Raw genomic sequence first — 19,135 nt, forward strand, 5'->3', positions numbered from 1 at the left:
GCATATTTATACCATGGAAATTGGTAAATGCTAAAACTTGGGATTTTTTCCTCCTGGAAAGCTGGTTGTTAGTATTTACCAGCACACGACTGATGGTAAAGGATGTAGAACACAAATGTAGAGATGGAAATGGGCAAGCCATATTCTGGAGTTAAGACTAGGCTGGGGTCAGATTGTACAGGATCTTACAGGGCAGACTAAGGAATTTTGACTTTATCCTATAGATATTGACAAGCTGTTGATGGGTTTTTATTAGTTGAGATGCTTTTGGTTACAGATAACAGAAAAACTAAATTCAAAATGGCTTAAGCAATAAGGAAGACGTATTATGTCATATAATAAGAATTCCAAGGAAGACTCCTCAGGGTTGGCTAATTCAGCAGTTCACCCAAGACCCGGATTCTTTTCATCTTTTTGCTCAGCCATCCTTAGTATGTCAGCTTGTCCCTTGACCAGCACAGCAGTTCCAGATCCAAAAACAGTCAGCAGCAGCAGAGAGTTTTTCTTATTTCTCCGTGTCTCTTTGTAAGAGCAAGGAAGTCAAGCACATTTTCTTGAATCTCACATTGGTCAGAACTTTATCACATGCCTAAACCAAGCACTGACAAGGGGAATGTAACCTCATAATTAGCTTGGATCTGTCAGTGTTTCACCCATCTCCTTCCCACGCAGTTTCTACCCCTCCACTGGAGCCAGTCTCTTTTTTAGCCCATAGTCACGTACAGAAGGGTGGTTACTTGAACATAATCAGGGTTCTATAAGCAAGGAGGAAAAAGGGGGATGGACATTGGTTAAGTAAACAACATGATTTTGCAGCTCTTGAAAAGAGAGAAAATATCAATGAAATATTTTAAGAAGCATAATCTTGCAATGGTACACACACAGATAGTGGGCCTATGAATACAGAGACCCAGTTAATACTATTATAAGTCTGGATGTGACTCTTTTTTAAAACTAGACTCCACACCCAGCATGGAGCCCAACTTGGGGCTTGAAGATATAAACCTGAGCTTAGATCAAGAGTTGGATGCTCAACTGACTGAGCCACCCAGGTACCCTTGGATGTGACTCTACTAAAAGAGTCTGATATGTGCTACCAAACAGTTCTCAACTGTTTGTTGAGTCAATATGTGCTACTGACAGTTCTCAACTGTCAATTCACCCATTCATTCAATATTTAATGAATGGCTACCACGGGTCAAGCACTGTGTTAGGTACTAGAGATAAAATGGTGAACTTATGAAGCTTCACAATCTAATGGATGAAGCAAATATCAATAAAATAATCCAGAAGTAAATGTAAATTTATAACTTGGTTAAGTGTTACAAAGGAACTCAGGATATTTACTTTCTCTTTTTAAAATTGAGGTGAAATTCACAGAGTGAAATGCATAGCTCTTAAGTCTACAATTTGAGGTACATGTGTAACAGCTACCCCATCAAGATATAGAACATTTCCATCACCTTAGAAATTTCTTCATGCCCTCTTTCAATTCAATCCCCACTTCCCCCCAGCCCCCGCCATAGGCAACCATGGTTTAATTTCTATGTTCGAGATTACTTTTGCCTCTTCTCAAATTTCATATCAGTGGCTTCTTTTGCTCAATGAATGATTTTGAGATTTATCCATGTTGTGTTTAAAGGGAGTTCATTTTTAAAACTTGCGTCCCATTGTTTGATCAATTTATTTGTCTATTTTTCTGCTGGTACATTTGGGATGCTTTCAGTTTGGGTCTATTGTGAATAAAACAGTTTTTGAATATTCATGCATAGCTTTTTGTGGACATATGTTTTCATTTCCATTGGGTAAATACCCAGGAGTGGAATTGCCGGGTAATAGGGTAGAAATGTGTTTAGCTTTAAAAGAACCAGGTATGTTAGAACTAATAAAGGAATTCAGTAAAGTTGTAAGATACAAAATAAATATACAAAAATCTGTTGCATTTCTATACACTATGAACTATCAGAAAGAGAAATTAAGAAAATTCCATTTACAATTGCATCAAAAAGAATAAAATGCTAGGAATAAATTTAATCAAGGAGGTGAAAGACCTGTACATTGAAAACTGTAAGACATCAATGAAAGAAACTGAAGGAGACACAAAAAGCTATTCCATGCTCATGGAGCAGAATTAATATTATTAAAATATCTATACTATCCCCAGCAATCTATAGATTCAATGCAATCCCTATCAAAACTCTGATGGCACTTTTCATAGAAATAGAACAAACAATCCTAAAATTTGTATGGAACCACAAAAGACCCTGAGGAGTTAAAGCAATCTTGAGAAAGAACAATGCTAGAGGAATCATGCTCCCTGACTTCAGACTATATTACAAAACTATTGTAATCAAAACAGTAAGATATTGACATAAAAAGAGACACATAGATCAGTGGAACAGAATAGTGAGCCCAGAAAGATGCCCACACATTTATGGTCAATGAATATATGACAAAGGAGGCAAGAATATGCAATGGGGGCAAGGACAGTCTCTTCAATAAATGTTGGGAAAGCTGGACAGCCACATGGAAAAGGGTGAAACTAGACCACAATACACAAGATATCTTACACCATACACAAAAATAAACCCAAATGGATTGAGGACTTGAATTTAAGACCTGAAACCATAAAACTCCTACAAGAAAACATAGGTGATAAGCTCCTTGACATCAGTCTTAATGATTTTTTGGCTCTGACTCCAAAAGTAAAGGCATTAGAAGCAAAAATAAACAAGTGGGACTACATCAAACTAAAAACTTCTGCAAAGCAAAGGAAATCAAAATCATCTATCCAATAAGGGGTTAATGTCCAAAATACATAAAGAACTTATACAATTCAATAGCAAAAAACCAATCTGATTGATAAATGGGCAAAGGATTTGAACAGACATTTTTTCCAAAGAAGACATGCAGATGGCCAACAGACACATGAATAATTGCTCACCGTCAGTAATCATGAGGGAAATGCAAATCCAAACCATAGTGAGCTATCCCCTCACACATGTTAGAATGGTTATCAGCAAAAAGAAGAAATAACAAGTGCTGGCGAGAATGTGGAGAAAAGGGAACCCTTGTGCACTGTTGGTGGGAATTTGAATTAGTGGAGCCAGTATGGAAAACAGGATAGAGGTTCTTTAAAGAATTATAAATATTTATCTATTTCTATATATGATGATCCAGCAATTCTAGTTTTGGGTATTTACCTGAAGAAAATGAAAACACTAATTCAAAAAGATATATGCACCCCATGTTAACTGCAGCATTATTTACCATAGCCAAGACATGGTAACAACCTAAGTGTCCATTGATAGATGAATGGATAAAGAAATTGCAGTGTACATATATATGTGTGTGTGTGTATGTGTATACACACAAACATGTTTTATATATATAACATATATATATTGGAACATTACTCAGCCATCAAAACATGCAATCTTGCCATTTGTGACAACATAGATGGAATTTGAGGGCATTATGCTAAGTGAAATAAGTCAAAGACAAATACTGTATGATTTCACTTATATGTGAAATCTAAAAACAAAACAAAACAAACCCAAACAAAACAAAACAAAGAAACAAAAAAGCTGAACTCATAGACACAGAGAACAGATTGCTGGTTGCCAGAGGAAAGGAGTGTGTGGGGGGACACAACGGGTGAAGGGGGTCAAAAGATACAAACTTGCAGTTATAAAATAAGTAAGTCCTGGGGATATAATGCAAAGCATAGCAACTACAGTTAATAACACTGCATTGCATATTTGAAAGTTGCTAAGAGAGTAAGTCTTAAAAGTTCTCATCACAAGAAAAAAATTGTAACTATGGTAATGGATGTCTACTAGACTTATTGTGGTGATCATTTCACAACATACGCAAATATTGAATCATTATGCTGTACAACTGAAGCTGATAGAATGTTGTATGACAATTTTATACCTAAAAAAGAAAAAGAACTGTGGATATTTATTTATTTATTATTAAAGATTTATTTGTTTATTTGAGAGAGAGAGCGAGAGCATCAGCAGGGAGAGGGGCAGAAACAGAGGAAGAGGAAGAGAATCTCAAGCAGACTCTCCACTGAGCAGAGCCGGATGTGGGGCTCGATCCCACAACCCTGAGATCATGACCTGAGCCAAAATTCCAAGCTGATGCTCAACCAGTTGAGCCACCCAGGTGCCCCACACCCTGTATATTTAAAAAATATTTAGGGGCACCTGGGTAGCTCAATCAGTTAAGCGGCTGCCTCCAGCTCAGGTCATGATCTCAGGGTTCTGGGATCAAGCCCGGTATTGTGCTCCCTGCTCATTGTGGAGCCTGCTTCTCCCTCTCCCTCTGCCTGCCGCTCTGCCTGTCTGTGCTCTCTCTGTGTCTCTGTCAAATAAATAAATAAAATCTTTTGAAAAAAATTTAGATTCTTGGTTTTCAGTCCCCCAAATTCTCAGTCAGTCTGAGGTTCCTAGGCACATATAGTATGCTGTTTTGAAACTCCACAGAATCCATGGTTTGAATTACAGTGGTGGTAGTGAAAAGGAAGTTATTTTGGTTTGGTTTTCTGTTCCACCACAAAAGCATATAAATGCAAACAATCGCTATTTTTTTTTTCTTTTTTCCTGGTTAGCTGCAAAATAGCTTTCTCTGAACATTTCCCCCCACTCTATCCATTAGCCAGTGTTGAAATAGTCGCTCCTTTTAGTTTTTCTGGTGAAATGCAAAGTTCCGTTTTTTTTTTTTCTGCTCTTGCTTAAAGTGAAATGAAAGCTCAGGGAACTCCTTGGAGCATCCCTTTGGATTGCTAAAATGAGTTAACAAAAACAGGCCTTAGGACAGAAGAGAACTAGTACTGAATGACAGATGAGGGTATGTTGCTGGTACACTGGTAGAATTTTCTGTGTTGCTCTTTTTCTTCCTTCCTTCCTTCCTTCCTTCCTTTTTTTTTTTTTTACTATTTTTTTACCTGGCGGCAAAAAATAATCAGCTGTGTTCTGACAGCTGACAACATCAGACAGTTGCTTCTGAACATTCAGCACAGTGACAGCCCAAATGGTTGCAGATCACTACAGAAGAGGTCCCCAGTTTCTAGGCAGAGAAACTGACACATAGGAATAGGAAGGGAGTCACTTAATGGCTTAGGGGCTGGCTGAGCTGGGACCAGAATCCAGGTGGCTTGGCTCCCAGCCTGGCTGACCACACTGCTACCCACATAGCTTGGGCTGACCCAAAACAAGCAGCTCATTGAGCAATTGCACAAACAACAATGAGTGATGGATGGTCAGAGCAAGAAACAGGCACAAAGCAACTGCAACCCCATCCCTTCCTGGCCCCTAAATTTCCAGGCAAGCCTGTAAATTTGTGGTTACTTAATTGAGTTTGGCCCAGCTTTCAAATTTGGAAACTTTTTGTGGTCATTGCCAAAAGTAAAAGTCTGCCTTGTAATGAGGGTGGAGAGTGCCTTTGAACTCGGTACCTGGTTCTCATAAGGTGGTGGTAGTGGAGTTAAGACTGGAAAGACATAGTCAACAGATTAGCAAAACCTCGTCCTGGGAGGGCTTTGGTGAAACAAGATAACTTTAGATTTTTGAGGCTCCTCATCTGTGGATCTGTTCTCCTACCTCAGATTTAGCTAGCAAGGGGTGGTTGTGATCAATGGAGTTCAGTCAGAATCAACTTAGATGACCACGTCTCGTTTTACCCTCTTCCTCAAATCTGCCACTGAACATAGCCAAAATTTGCAGTCCCCTGATGCTTGAAGCCCAGGCCAAATGGCTCTGCCTGCCAACTTGTACTGTTGGTCCTGGGTGTGCCTCCTGCAAGGCACTCTGACCTGCTTGGCCTTGGTATGGCCTTAGGCTCAGCCCTAAATCAGCTCTCAATCTTGGGTGTCCCCAGGAGATATAGCTGTCTGTCTAGGCAGTTTCCTGTTTCAGATGTCCATTTTCTAGTCCTGGATAATTCCAAAATGTCTACGCTCCACCCTTCCCATTTAGAAACTGAGGACCTCAGGAAGTACTGAGGGGAAAAGTTGACTGTGGTACAGTATTTGTTCTTAAGGAGGCCCAATGGGCACAGTTTAGACAATAAACATTTTTAATATGCAGATCAGGTGCCACAATGTTAGGAATCTGAATTAAAATTTAGGCTTTCTTTGGGCGCCTGGGTGGCTCAGTCACTGAGTCTGCCTTCGGCTCAGGTCAAGATCCCAGGGTCCTGGGATAGAGCCCCATGGTGGGCTCTCTGCTCAGCAGAAAGGCTGCTTCTCCCTCTCCCTCTCCTCCTGCTTGTGTTCTCTCTCTCTGTCAAAATAAATAAATAAAATCTTTAAAAAAAATAAAATTTAGGATTTCTTTGGTCAGGTTATAATAGGGGCTGGCCCCCTTTTGTGTTTGATTAAATGGCTCTTCTTACTAGAACTAGTCCACATTCTCCTAATTTTTATTTGTTCATTCAAAAAATATGGAAGGTCTGCCATATGCTGAAGTTTATGTTCTCATAGACATAGCCCATTGTTACTCATATAACACACATGAGTTCTGTTTTATGTAATATAGTTTCATGTATTTTACTAAAGCGTAAGATCCTTGATGCCTGGAATTATGTCTTATTCATTTCTGTGTCACCAATATCAATGAGCACAGTACCTTGCACATAGTAGGGACTCAATAAATATTTGAATTGAATTATGCTGTAATGCTGTTAAAAGGCATTAATAAAAACAGTGATACTTAACTTTTTTCTTTTGGGCTAAGGCAGACATGTTATCATTATGCAAGTAAGTAAATATCGAGTGTTAACAGAGAAGGGTATGTTCACTTCACAAGTGACGGAAGAAGACTGCAAAACTGGGTGGAGTCTCGGTCTGGGAGAAGCACTGTTAATTTTCCTCTGGTCAGTCTCGAATGACCGCGAAGAGCAACTAGAATTTCAGTCTTCTCGTTCGAAAGTATTTTCACCCCTCTCACTTTTCCAGAACTACCCGCCTTTTTCTGCTTCTTCCCAAAGGGCTATAGCCAACTGACTCTACCTCAAAGTCTCAAGAGCCCCCTCTGTACCCCTCCAGCTTCGGTTCAAGAACTCTCCAGCTCAGAGGCCTTAAGAACAGTGGCCAGGAAAACACGGGGTCACGCGCGGGGCAGGCGCCAAACCGGCCGCAGCCAGGGGAGCGGCGCTAAAGGCGGGGCTGCTACGGGGCGGGGCGGGGCGGGGCGGGGCCGGCAGGAGGAGGCCTGGGGGCGGCTTAGGTGTCACCACCAACCCGCTCCGGCCGGAAACTGGCGCTAGTTTCCGGCCGGACGGCCGAAAGCCACCGATCCTGAACCAGCCGCCTGAGTCGGAGTGGCGACGGGGTGTGGAGCAGGCAAAAAGCCACTGGGGGAAGCCAGTCCTGATCAGTGCCGTCTGGCTCCAGCTCCTGATCCTGTGCGGAGCAACAGCCGCGGTCGCAGTCTCCGCCACCGCCTCCGCCTCCATCGTCGTCGGGGGAGGGGCCAGCCGGACCCCGGGGTCACAGCCGAGGAATGAGGAGAGGCGGCCGGGCCCCGCGCTCCGCCCCGGCCTAGGGCCTTGCCCCGGGAGCCGCGAGGGTAACGGAGCCCCCTGCCTTGTCACCCTCTTCCCGTCTGCTCCCGTCCCTCCCGCCTCTTCAGACTCCCAAACTCTGACCCTCCGATCTCCACTGTCCCCCTTCTCCTTTCTGATTATATTTCTCCCGGAGCCACTGCCTCCCGGCACCCCCTCCACGCCCCGACTGTGCCTTGCTTCGTCCCAACCTTTTCCCCGTTGCTCCTCCCTTTCACCTGCGTCCCGCGTTCCTAGCCCCCACCCCCGGTCCTGGCCTCCCTTCCTAAGCTGTGCTGGGCAGTTTAGACGGTCCCCCCCCCCCTTGTCAGCGAGACTTTCGGGGAGGGATGGTGGAGTTTTAAGGTGGTTCAGAGTGCAGGCTACCCCCCGCCCGTCCTACCCCCATAGTAGGATAAAGTTCATTGTAAAGTCTCAGTATAAAAGTACAACGAAAAGAAAACCAGCTTGTTCTCCCCTCTAGATAGCCAAACTGAGGTGCGTCCAGTAATGGAGGAAGGGAGCGAAAAAGTGTGTGTGTGTGTGAGAGAGAGAGATTGATTCTAGGGCAGGCTTATGAACTTTAGAAAAAAGAAAAGTTGCCATGAGCCGATGGAAACTTCAGAAGCTGACGATGAGTAAGCCGGGGGCTGCGTGATCTCACTCCTCTTCTCATAATTACTAGGTTAACGGTGTGGCTCCGGTCGGGATGGAATGGGATTTGTTTACTGGGCCGGCGTATTTTTAGCTTGTCGGCTCACAAGGACCAGAGAGCTCTTGAGTCTCTCTGAGTCTCCCTGAGTCTCTCTGAGTCTTTTTCCGTCTCCCTCCCCGACTCCCTCCCTCTCGTCTAGGTAGTCTGTCTAACCTAGGTGGTTCCCCTGGGCACAATACAGATCTAGAAATTAAGTTGAAAGAAGTGGACTGGTGAAATTTTATGTAAGAGAGTCTCTCCCACACTTTTCAGGGGCGTTCCTTTTCATAAATGCAAAAGCAAGAATTAGCAGGACTTTGACTTTTATTTTCCTCATATTTTTATAACTGTGTAAAATGCTTTTGAGAACAACCAGAAGCTGGTAATTTTTCAGTCTTTGGCTTGTCATTACTGTATATTTAGGAGGTCCTTGAGGAGGTTGGATCCCTTTGTCTTTCAGACCCTATTTCTAAAGTAGAAAAGGACAGGAAGAGGTAGTGGTAAGGCTAGTCCAAAAAGATAGCAAATCCCAGATTTTTGAAAAACATTTAGAAAATTTCTTTCCTAGTGAATGAGACTGCATTCCTGTTGGGGTGGAGAAGACAGCAGGAACTTAGGCTGGGTGACTAGGGACACTCAGACTTCTAATTAACCATTTGCTGTGCATAATTTACAAATGAATACATTCTAGGCAAACAATTATACTCTTTGTCTTCATTGTTCTTCTGAACAGTTCTTTTAAAGTTTAGGAGCCAACCTGCTGTGCTAGTCTATTGATATTTTGAAGGCTGAACAGAACTGTAAAATAAATGAAATTGATGTTGCTCATCTGGAGTGTGAATACCAGTCTTGTTCTAATTTCCACTAGCTACCCCGCATGCCGCGGAGCACCTCCCAGAGTAAGTGGCCAGTTACTATGTACTTAGTGATCGCAAATGAATACAAATGTTAGCTCATGCTAGGAATAATTGAGAAGGTAAATAATGCTGAAAAGATCTTCCAAAACGGAAATAGATTATTTTTCGATTTTTTTTCCATTTTGGATTATCAGCACCTTTCTGCCGATGATTATCCATTAACATGAATAATTTAGAATTGAACAGAAATCCACTTCGGGCATTGAGCATTCAAACAGGAAGGAAAGATGGAAGGAAGATAATTTCCAAACTATTACTAATTTTTTGTTGTTGCCTGACTTGACTTATCCCTTTCATTTAATGCCAGAGACTCCCTTGCGGAAAAAAAAAATGTAAACCTTTGCCAGGGAAAGGGCTGTCTGCTGACTTGTATAAGGCAGGCTGAATAGTGATGAAGGGTAATTGTTAGTTGGACTTGGTGGAGTTAGGTCACCAGCAACTTGGAAATATTCCTGAAGCTTTACGTCCTTAATGTCCTACTTCTGGGGACCCCTGTCGAAAAAAGATTTAATTTGGAGGGTAAAACCAAATTTTTTAAAAATCAGAAACGCCTCCCCAGAGTCTGTTGACTATTAATTGTTTTAATTTGTGTGTCGGTTGATGCCAATATAATATTAGTGATGTCTGGGAAATTCTATTTATATCAGTGACATAAATTAGGGAAGATTTTGGAATCAGCAAAATTGGAGGCTGTGGATTAGAGTCATAAAGAGGCATGAGCTATGGAGTTAAATAGAACTTGGTTCAAATCTTGATTATGGCATTTACTATGTGACCTTGGACAATTTACTTCTCCATCCTTATAAAATATGTATGAGCATCCAAGCAAATGAAGTAGTTATTCTTTGTTAGGAGTATAAGAAAAGAAAAGAGCTTCCAGGCAGAAAATGTATTTATTTCTATTTATATCACCTTCCCCTACATTTATTATTTGGTGCCTGGTGGGGTGGGAATTGAAGCAGTTGAATAAGTAGGAATAAGCCTACGGCAGCCTCATAGTCTACCACAATTCCTCTTTCTCAGAAGGTGTTATTTGGGGTTTGAGATTCAATATATGTAACCAAGTGAATCATGATGGAGTAGCAGTATTAAAAATAAAATTTCAGATTGTTATGGGGGCACTAAGGGCCAGTTGTAAAGTTTTCGAGCGTCTCAAGGATGCTTAAGCGTGCTAAGGATCCTGGCCCATCCTTGTGAGGCTCCTTGTAAGGAGTACCTCCTCTTTGACCCCAGACATTCATCCCATCAAGGGAAGATCCTGAGACAGTGCTTTGAAGTGTGGCTTCAGCAGTGTCTTCCGTGTGGAAACTTAGGAGCTGTGAAGTCTTCTCAACAGCCCCTGATAAATTCAGAGAATTAAAATCTGTATAACTGGAATATAGATGCAGGGCAGTTTTATGAATGCCTAAATTCAGTTGTCTTTTTTATTATGATAGAAGAAAGTTTTTTTTTGGTCTTTTTTTTTTTTAAGATTCACTTATTAGAGAGAGAGAGAGAGTGCGAGCACGGGTGGGAATGGCAGGGGGAGAGGGAGAGAGAATCTCAAGCTGACTCCATGCTGAGCGCAGAGCCTGACGCGGGGCTTGATCTCACAACCTTGAGATCATGACCTGAGCTGAAACCAAGAGTGAGATGGTCAACCGACTGAACTACCCAGGCACCCCTGTTTTTTTTTTTTTTTTAAAGTAAGGAATCCTTGCTGAATAATGATTGAGCACTCTTGAGGATGAAGCTGTCTCCAAGCTCTAGTGACAGGCTTTGGGAAGATAGAAAAGATATAAAAAACAAGTGTCCTTGCTCTTGGGACAGGGGTAGGGTTGTGGAAGGTGGTATATATAAATGGGAAGGCACACTGTTATAAGGTTTAACATTAGGACACAATATATAAACAAAACCAAGTTTAGTGTGCTACAGATGGAATATGTAAAGGCTAGGAAACTTGAAATAACAGAGTCTGTGAAATTAATTAGGGAAGACTTCTGAATCAGCAAAATTTGAAATGGACTTGGAGGCTGTGGATTAGAGTCCTAAAGAGGCATGGCCAATGGAGTTAGGTAGAACTTGGTTAAGTCTTGACTATGTGATTTGGACAATTTACTTGTCCATCCTTATCTGTGAAATATGTGTGAGCATTCAAGTAAATGAAATAGCTATTCTGTGTTAAGAGTAAAAGCAAATATAAGATCTTCAGCCAGAAAGTATAGAATGTACAGTGTGCAGTGATGGTATGAATGACTAAGTTGTGTTTGTTGGGGGAATAAATGAGAGGGACTGGAGAGAATGTGGGTGGTCAAGTCATGGGTAGAACGGGCAAGAGGGTGGAGGGGACTCAGAGGCCAGACTCTGTTGGGTGTTGATGGAAGGGTCAATAGAGTCATTGTAGATCCTTGAACAAAGGATGGATTTAATGAGAAGTTTTGAGCCTTCTGGTCCAGAGACTCAGGGGCAAGGAGTCAGGCAGGCACCGGTACACTGTAACTCTTTGGTTTCTCTTCTGGACCATCTTGGCCTGAAGGGATCACCCAGGAGACATAGGATTCCTTGTAGAAGGTTTTGTATTCACACACCTTACTCACCATGCTGAGCTCTGTTTGTGTCTGTCTCACATTGTACTGTGGGCCTGTGGGCTATGGCTGGATTATCCTCAAGAACTTAAGGGTAAGGACAGTATCATGTTTTAAGTGCACTTACCTTTCAGTTATCTCTGGTATTGTAGGATATAGTAGTATAAGTAATTCAGAATTTCGTATTAAAATTTCTTGGTTTGAAAATGCATCATTTTTTTAAGCCAGATTTAATGTTTTGAGGATCATACTGATGTTGAAATGAATTTGCATTTCTAAGCCTCTATTACCTGATGGTGAGGAGGGTATACTGTTGGTGAAGAACAGTCAAACTTGGTTTAAAGATTATGCCTCAGAAATCCTGTAAATTGGATAATCCATTTATGGGTAATTGAGACTGGATTATATGAGTATGTTAACGAAGACCAGTTTCTTTTCAAAATCTGTGCAGGTCCAATGTGGCCACTTAGGCTGTTTGCCTTATGCCTAAGTGATTTATAGATGATGCCTATGTTGTAGTCAGGATGAGTCTTTACTCACAGTATCTGGAGGAATCCTATTGTGTTATGTTGCATTGTTGAAGATGAAGGTGGCTTTTTCAGAGGACTTGGGCTTTGTGGAGGCTCTTCCCGATAGTAGCTCTGCTAAAAAACTGTCAGGTTTTTCCTCCTGAACTAAAGTTGTTTGAAAATATGGCCAATTTAAAAAAAAAAAAAAGGAATGGGGAGCAGTGTTCACATTTAATAAACAAACAAAGGATCATATGCTTGTTCTTCCAACCTTGTTCTTTCAGTTGACTTGTTTTCCTACATCCCTGCCTACCCCCCTACCTTCTCACAGTCATTACCAAACTATGTGCTTATGATGTCATGAGCACAGGATTATTATTTACCTCTTGAGTCAGGAGATTGTAGTGTTTTTGAGTGGAAATCAGAGGTGGAAGTCAGGAATCTTAATTTATACAGTTTAGTTCAGGATAATTTTCAACTGTGTTTTTTAGGATTATGTCTCATCTTTTTATTTCTCTAAGAAATAGTTTTGGATAGGAAAAATTACTATACTGTTATTTTTGGTGATCTGCTTTGAGTTCAGTTTTATGCTAGGTACTGTGGAGGACTAGGAGAAATGACGATTTTGTGCCCTTGAAGAGTATACAGTCTAGTTGGGAGTAAGGAGTATGGGAAGGAGTGAATACCCTTCCTATGCCAGACAAATAAAACAAAGAAAATGAGAAATTATATTATTGATTGCATAGTATAGACTTCATGCCATATGTATTTGGGGAGAAGAGCACTCAGGTAGTTATGAGTGCTATCACAAAGGAATTGTAACTTGTTCCAGATCTTAACAAAATAAACAAAATTGTATCAGGTACAAGGGGTGAAGATGAAGCAAAGAGCAACAACAGCAAAATCATTTCATTTTGGAGCTGAGAGCGATCAAGCAAAAGCCTGGACCAGGCTTGGGTATTCTTGGGGCAGTGATGAGACTGACCTGAGTAGCAGTGAATAGTAGTGGAAGAGGTGGTTTGGTTGGTTTGGAGGTATGTTTTAGAGGGGTCTTAGGAGGGAGGCTTATAAGTTGAGATTTTAAATGATAGAAAATAGTGAACCACTGTGAATTTTTGAGGAGGATAGTAATATGATGATAGTAGGAAACAGGTGGGCCGGGAGGGAAGGGGGATTGGCTCCTGGGGTGTATGAGGTGATGAGACCTGAGCTGGAGTTGTGGGGGGGGGGCGGATAAGGAGAGAAAGGGGGAAAAAAGATTTTGAAGGAAAAATTAAAGTCAGTGAGGACTGGATGTAGCAGATGAAGGAGAGTGATCCATCAAGTATGACTATGACATTGTAAGTTTGGGTTTCTGAGACACTGAGATAAGGAAGTTAGGAAGGTTTCCTCATTTTTTAGGGGAATTTGATGAGTTCAGTTTGAGAGGTATTGGATATGAAGTGGGAATGAAACGCCTGAGAGAAAGCTGATCCATTTGTTAGAGATGAACCTGAAGCTGGTAGAGAGTAGAGGCAGAGGTTAATACTTTTGGAAGTGTGGTTTTGTGGTTCATCAGCATGGATGTGGTAGCTGTAGCCAAGGGGATGAATAAGGTCTCTGAAGTTTAGGGATAGAGCAAAAGGCCGGAGATAGTGGTACTGATAAGCACTATTCTATACTCTTCGGGCCATCTTAATTGACTTCTTCCTTATCCTTTCTTGTTTTCTGTTCCTTTCCTCCCAATGCCAGCAAACATCCCTTGAATGTCTCTTACCTGGTAAGCACTGTTTTGGGCACTGAGGAAACAGATGAGTCAGACAAGGTCTCTACCTGCAAGGAGTTACGGGTCCAGGGGGAGGAGACAGATGCATAAATATATAGATGTCACGAAGTGTGGTAGTTGTTGCCGTTGAAGAATGTAGGGGTTAGTAGGGGCCTAAAGGTCAGTTGTGCCTTGGGCATGCAGAGGTTGGAAAGTGCCTCCCAGAGGAGATGACATTTGAGATGAGTCTTGAAAGATGAGTTAAGGGTGTACCCTACAGAAGATAGGGAGAAGTACACTCCAGGCTGAGAAAACAACATGAACAAAAGCTTAAAGGAACGAAACAGCCAGACTTCTTCAGGTAACTTAAGTAATGATTGTGGCTGGAGGACAGGGTTGGAGGGCAGGGATGAGGCTGGAGAAGTAGGTAAGGCTGATCATGCACAGCTGTAGCTTGTGCTGCAGTATGATGAGCATTTCAGGGTTTTTAAGCATTGGGGGGAAAAGTAAATTTCACGTTGTAGAAGAAAGATTATTTTGTCAGTGGTGTAGGGGGTACATTGGAGAAGAACAGAGCAAAAGCCTTTTTAAATGCCTTTATTATGCTTAACAGTAACGCATTTCTCATTAAGTGATCGTGTTTGTAGACTTACGGAATCAGAGAACTACAGGGACTGTTTCTTAGTCTCCCTTTCATTTTCAAAGGGCATACCTGAGATTTACTCAGGATCACAGAAATAGTTTTGTGATAGCTTCGTCCGGAATTCAGTCACCAATGGCTATAATGTGGTTGGAGTTTAATGAATGTCATTTCACCTCTCTGATTCTCTCATGTCCCATTCCAGTGTTTGTTACATTCTGCCACACTGCATTGTGCTAGAAGACATTCCATCCCATTGTCGTTTTTTACCAGTCCGAAGTGAACAGTGGCATTTTCCCAGGTCTGACTGAGGAAGATCTGCCCTGAGAGTACCTCAGGGAATAGGGACTTTTGACCTGAGGCAGTTGGGTGCCCTGGAGTGGAGTGAATAGGATGTTAGGATTATTCATCTGAGGTAATGATGCAGATGTAGAAGAATGTCAAGGTATTTGTTTTACTGAGTGTGCAGATGTAATTATCTCTCTTGCTAAATTCCCTTCAAGTTCTTTTCTTTTAAACTTAATTTTAAATTGTGCCAGTGAAACTTTGGTAGAAGAAATAGACTTGGATAAATTGGTTACCCACAAAAAGGATATTTATGTAAAAAGACAAGGTTTGTCATTACACTTGTATTCTAAATCTTCCTTTCCTGTGTTTTTAATTTTACTGGGTTTTTATACTTTTTTTTTTTTAAAGCAAGCTCAAGGCGCAACGTGGGGCCTGAACTCATGACGTCCAGATCAAGAGTTGCATGCTCTACCAACTTTGCCAGCCGGGTGCCCCTTCGTTGGGTTTTTGTGCATTGGGTTGAAAGTGCTAACTGGGAGTTTTAGTCATTTTGCTGGAGAAGAACGGGACGGGCTAGGAGGCTATCTTAGAGGTTCTTAGACCCCCTGGGGAAGTTGGGACACAAAGGGATGTGGAAGGATGGGTACCTTCCACTGATAAGTCTTCCTCAAAACGTAACTGAGTTGTGATTACTTTGCTCTTTTCTCTGGTTCTTTCTGTCCACATCCTCTCCAGAGACGGGCCTTGGTTTGGGAAACTGTCCACTTTAGCAGAATTGCCAAGTTTTAATTCTTTGTCAAGTGGGCAAGGGTACATTTTGTTTTTGTTTGTGAGTGTTTGGGGGAGAGTGGGGGAGAGAGGAGGCATAGCATAACTACTCACAGTGAGTCTTTATCTGAATTCCTATGTAACTGGAAGTTTCCTTGGCTTTTTTGAGGGGGAGATGACTTGGTTACGCTGGCATTTATGTTGTGTGGGATCGTGGTTGTCACTCCCCTCGGATATCTGATTTAAGATGGCAGTAAAAACTTCCTTCTTGTCCTTTTCTGTCAGCCTTCACCCCACCCTGTTCCTGAGTGCCTTCTGTGCACGCTCTGAGGGATGTGAAGAATCCTGTTCAGTTGAGAGCTGAACTAATCCAAGTGTTCCCTGAAAGTTTAGGGAAACTGTCTTGCTCCTGACTATTATTTTTGGGTTAATGATTCTACTGTTTTTCCAGTTACCTGGCCCTTTCTTAATCTTAAAATTTTGAATAATGAGATATTTTGAATATGTAGAAAAGTCCAGGGGGAAAAAATCCAAGACATTTTTAAGTCCATAACCCAAATTTAGTGGATGTTAACATTTTGTCATATTTGTCGTAGATCTCGTACTCTGTTTAAGGTGTAATGTTAGATATAGCAAAGTCCTACTCTGCATTCCTCTTTCTTGGGAGATGACTACTGGCCTGATTTGCTATCTATCATTCAGTTTCATGTTTTATACATATTATATATACACAAACAACGCATAGTTTTGGAAATCTTATATAAATAGAATTGTACTGTATGTATCCTTTTGCAATTTTTTCCTCAACATTGTTTTTCTGGTGTGTCTACTTGTAGATCTAATTCACTTAATCATCTAATCTTTAAGCCTCTTACCTCCATTGCCCTTTTCACTTGTCCTGTTAAAAAATATCCTACCTGTCAAAGTCCCAGTTTAAGCCATATTTTCCTGATTCTTTTTTTCCTCCAGTAGGATATGATCTTTCCCACTTCTGATTTCTCCTGTCATTTTATTCGTACTTGTCTGGTCCTAGTTGTATATTTTTTTATTTTTGTTTATTTGTGTCCTTGGCATGCCATTTCTACTACACTATGAGCTCCTTGACAACAGAGAAGTTTCTTTTATCTTCGTGTCTCTCCTGGGGCTTGCCGCAGTAACTTATACGTGGTCGGCATAGTGACTAAATGGTTAATTAATGAATTAAAAAATAAAAACCCTTTGCATTGATGAACTGTTAGTTTAATTATGAGCGTGATAGTGGCCCCATGAAAATAGAGCTTATAAAGAAACGTTCAGCAACGAAAATTAAATAAAATGCACATGATTGGCGAGAGTAGTCAAGACTAACTTCCTGCAGGAGATGAGCAAACATTCCCTGAGAAATGAAATGGGAATTGATCGGTGATATCATCCAATGAGGAGACTCCTGGGAATTGATCATGATGGCATTGGTGAGACAGTGTGCTCCTGTGGCCAGACTCATCTCACTAGCTATCAAATTCTGCTGTTGTCATCAGGGTCTTGACACCCTCACTGGAGATGAGATACCGGCACTGAGAAAAAGCAGCCTCTCTGTTCACTTCATAAACACTGCCGAGAACCAGGAATTCTTTGGCCCCTGAAGAAGAAAGCCTAATATACATATTTGTACATTCGTATGTATGTATGTATGTACGTATACTTTTAACACTTGCCTTTTTATTGAAACCAGATTGTATCTCAGCAGAATATTTTGAAGCTTTTAATTCTAGAAGGTAGAGTCCCAATATAACATCATTTTGGCTTCACGGAAGCTCTTCCCTCTCCTGCCAAGTAGAAATTAAATATTAAGTGGAACTATATGAAATTGCAATTTCGTAGGCAAAAGCAGTCAAATATTGGCAGTTTTGTATGGTTAAACCTTATATGTCCAGTCTTGATTTTCTCTTGGCATTCTGCAGAACATTATCATGACCTTTTTGAAGTGGATAATCCCAAATCCATTTATAATTCTAAAATGCATTTCTGAACTTTAATTTGGAACCAGTTTTCTTTTGTAGTTATCTTAAGCTCAAGTTTTTTTTATAAAATGTTTGTATCTCTCAGCACATATTTAGTATATTTTGGGGATGGTTGTCGGGGAATGTATAAGGATTGTAGGCCACACTGTGGGAAATAAGCCTATGATGAAAACTTTTGCTGTCATTAGCTACATACAGTTGATTGAGTTGGCTTTAAGGAGCATACAGTTTCTTTGAGTAAATGACCCCCCACCCTGCACTTCCTGCCACCCCCATATCTCCTCTCTAAGTCTTGACAAGGGAGATCTGGTGGTGGGGAAAACCATGGAAGAGAAAATTATCTGTGGTCTTTGATTTTATTTGGAGACGTAACAGGAACGAGGATATGAGCCCTAGTTCCTGGCACCAGACTCGTACTTCATGGTTTTCCAACAGTTCTTTGGCTAAGGGAGCCCCGGGTGCGATGAGTGGCGGGCGTGAGGGGTGGGGGGGGTGGAGAGCAAAAAAACAGAGATAGTGGGAGTTAGCAGATATTGTGGTATAGGATTGGGGAACAGGAATGGAAGAATGGGGATAAGTATAAAAATTTAAAGAGGTTCTGTTTCCGCTCATCCTTCAAAACCTGGCATAGAAGTCTTTATAACCCTGGTACCTTAACTATATCCGACTTGTATCCAGGCCACATACCTGCTTGGAAAACATCATATATAGAATTCGGCTTTGAAAATATCAGTTTTGTGTTCTAAAATAGTTCTTTGAAAAGTCAGGGTCATTTTAAATGAGTTGGTCCGCTACTGTCTTTTGAATCATTAATAACTCTGAGCCTTTAGTACTAGTAAGTCTTGGTCTTTATGTGAAGATGGTCTCATGTGAAGAACTGAGAAAGACAATGGGAAAATATCATGCTGCTAACAAAAATATTTTAGACAGCAAGTTCTTATCTATTTTAAAAACTTACCTGCTCTTATGAATTCCTTTGTGAGTATTTGCTTTCGTGTTCTTTGATCTAAGAGCTCACCTGGCCGAGTGTTCATTTTCTAAAATTTTCCACCAGTACTAAGGACAAAATTATCTGACATGAAGAAAGCTTCGTCCATTTTTGATGACTGGGGATAGAGACTTCCCAAACTCCTCAGAATTCTGAAAATAGAATTTGAAAGTTAGACTTAATATTTGCTGCATCCTGGTTTCTTTGGTTGCCTAAAATAAATTCCTAGCTGTTTGGCACAAGGTGACCTCTCATTTTAACAACATTAAATTCCTTCTCTCTCACATCATCTTTGAAGTTTTTTGCAATATGCTAGTTCATTATGGAAATTAGGATAAAAAAAATCATCTACGCAAATTTCTCTTGATGTTTGCTGCCAGCTTGAGACTATAAATTCCTTTCTACTGAATACCTGCTGTGTACCAGAATTTGGACAACATGCTCTAAGGAGATGCTAAGGAAGTGTTACCCA

At 41.0% G+C, this 19,135-nt stretch overlaps 1 protein-coding gene across 3 annotated transcripts in view; it reads left to right on the forward strand.

The window, feature by feature from the left end:
- Positions 1-7,261: 7,261 nt before the first annotated feature.
- The window catches only part of OTUD7B (OTU deubiquitinase 7B), a 57,424-nt gene continuing 45,550 nt past the window's right edge, over positions 7,262-19,135 (forward strand). The window contains exon 1 of one of the 3 annotated variants that reach the window (XM_025858322.2): positions 7,262-7,577. Coding sequence is in view for 1 of the 3 variants with exons in the window: in XM_073888477.1 (XP_073744578.1) it covers positions 8,186-8,189 (4 nt within the window). In the remaining 2 variants the exon portion in view is untranslated. Of the gene's footprint in view, positions 7,578-8,167; positions 8,190-11,800; positions 11,821-19,135 lie in introns of those variants that run through there. The other 2 variants (XM_073888477.1, XM_073888479.1) reach the window with 2 other exon arrangements.

Source organism: Callorhinus ursinus, unplaced genomic scaffold (genome assembly GCF_003265705.2).
Source record: "Callorhinus ursinus isolate GAN/ISIS: 27379988/994484 unplaced genomic scaffold, GSC_fseal_2.0 scaffold90, whole genome shotgun sequence".
NCBI lineage: Eukaryota > Metazoa > Chordata > Mammalia > Carnivora > Otariidae > Callorhinus > Callorhinus ursinus.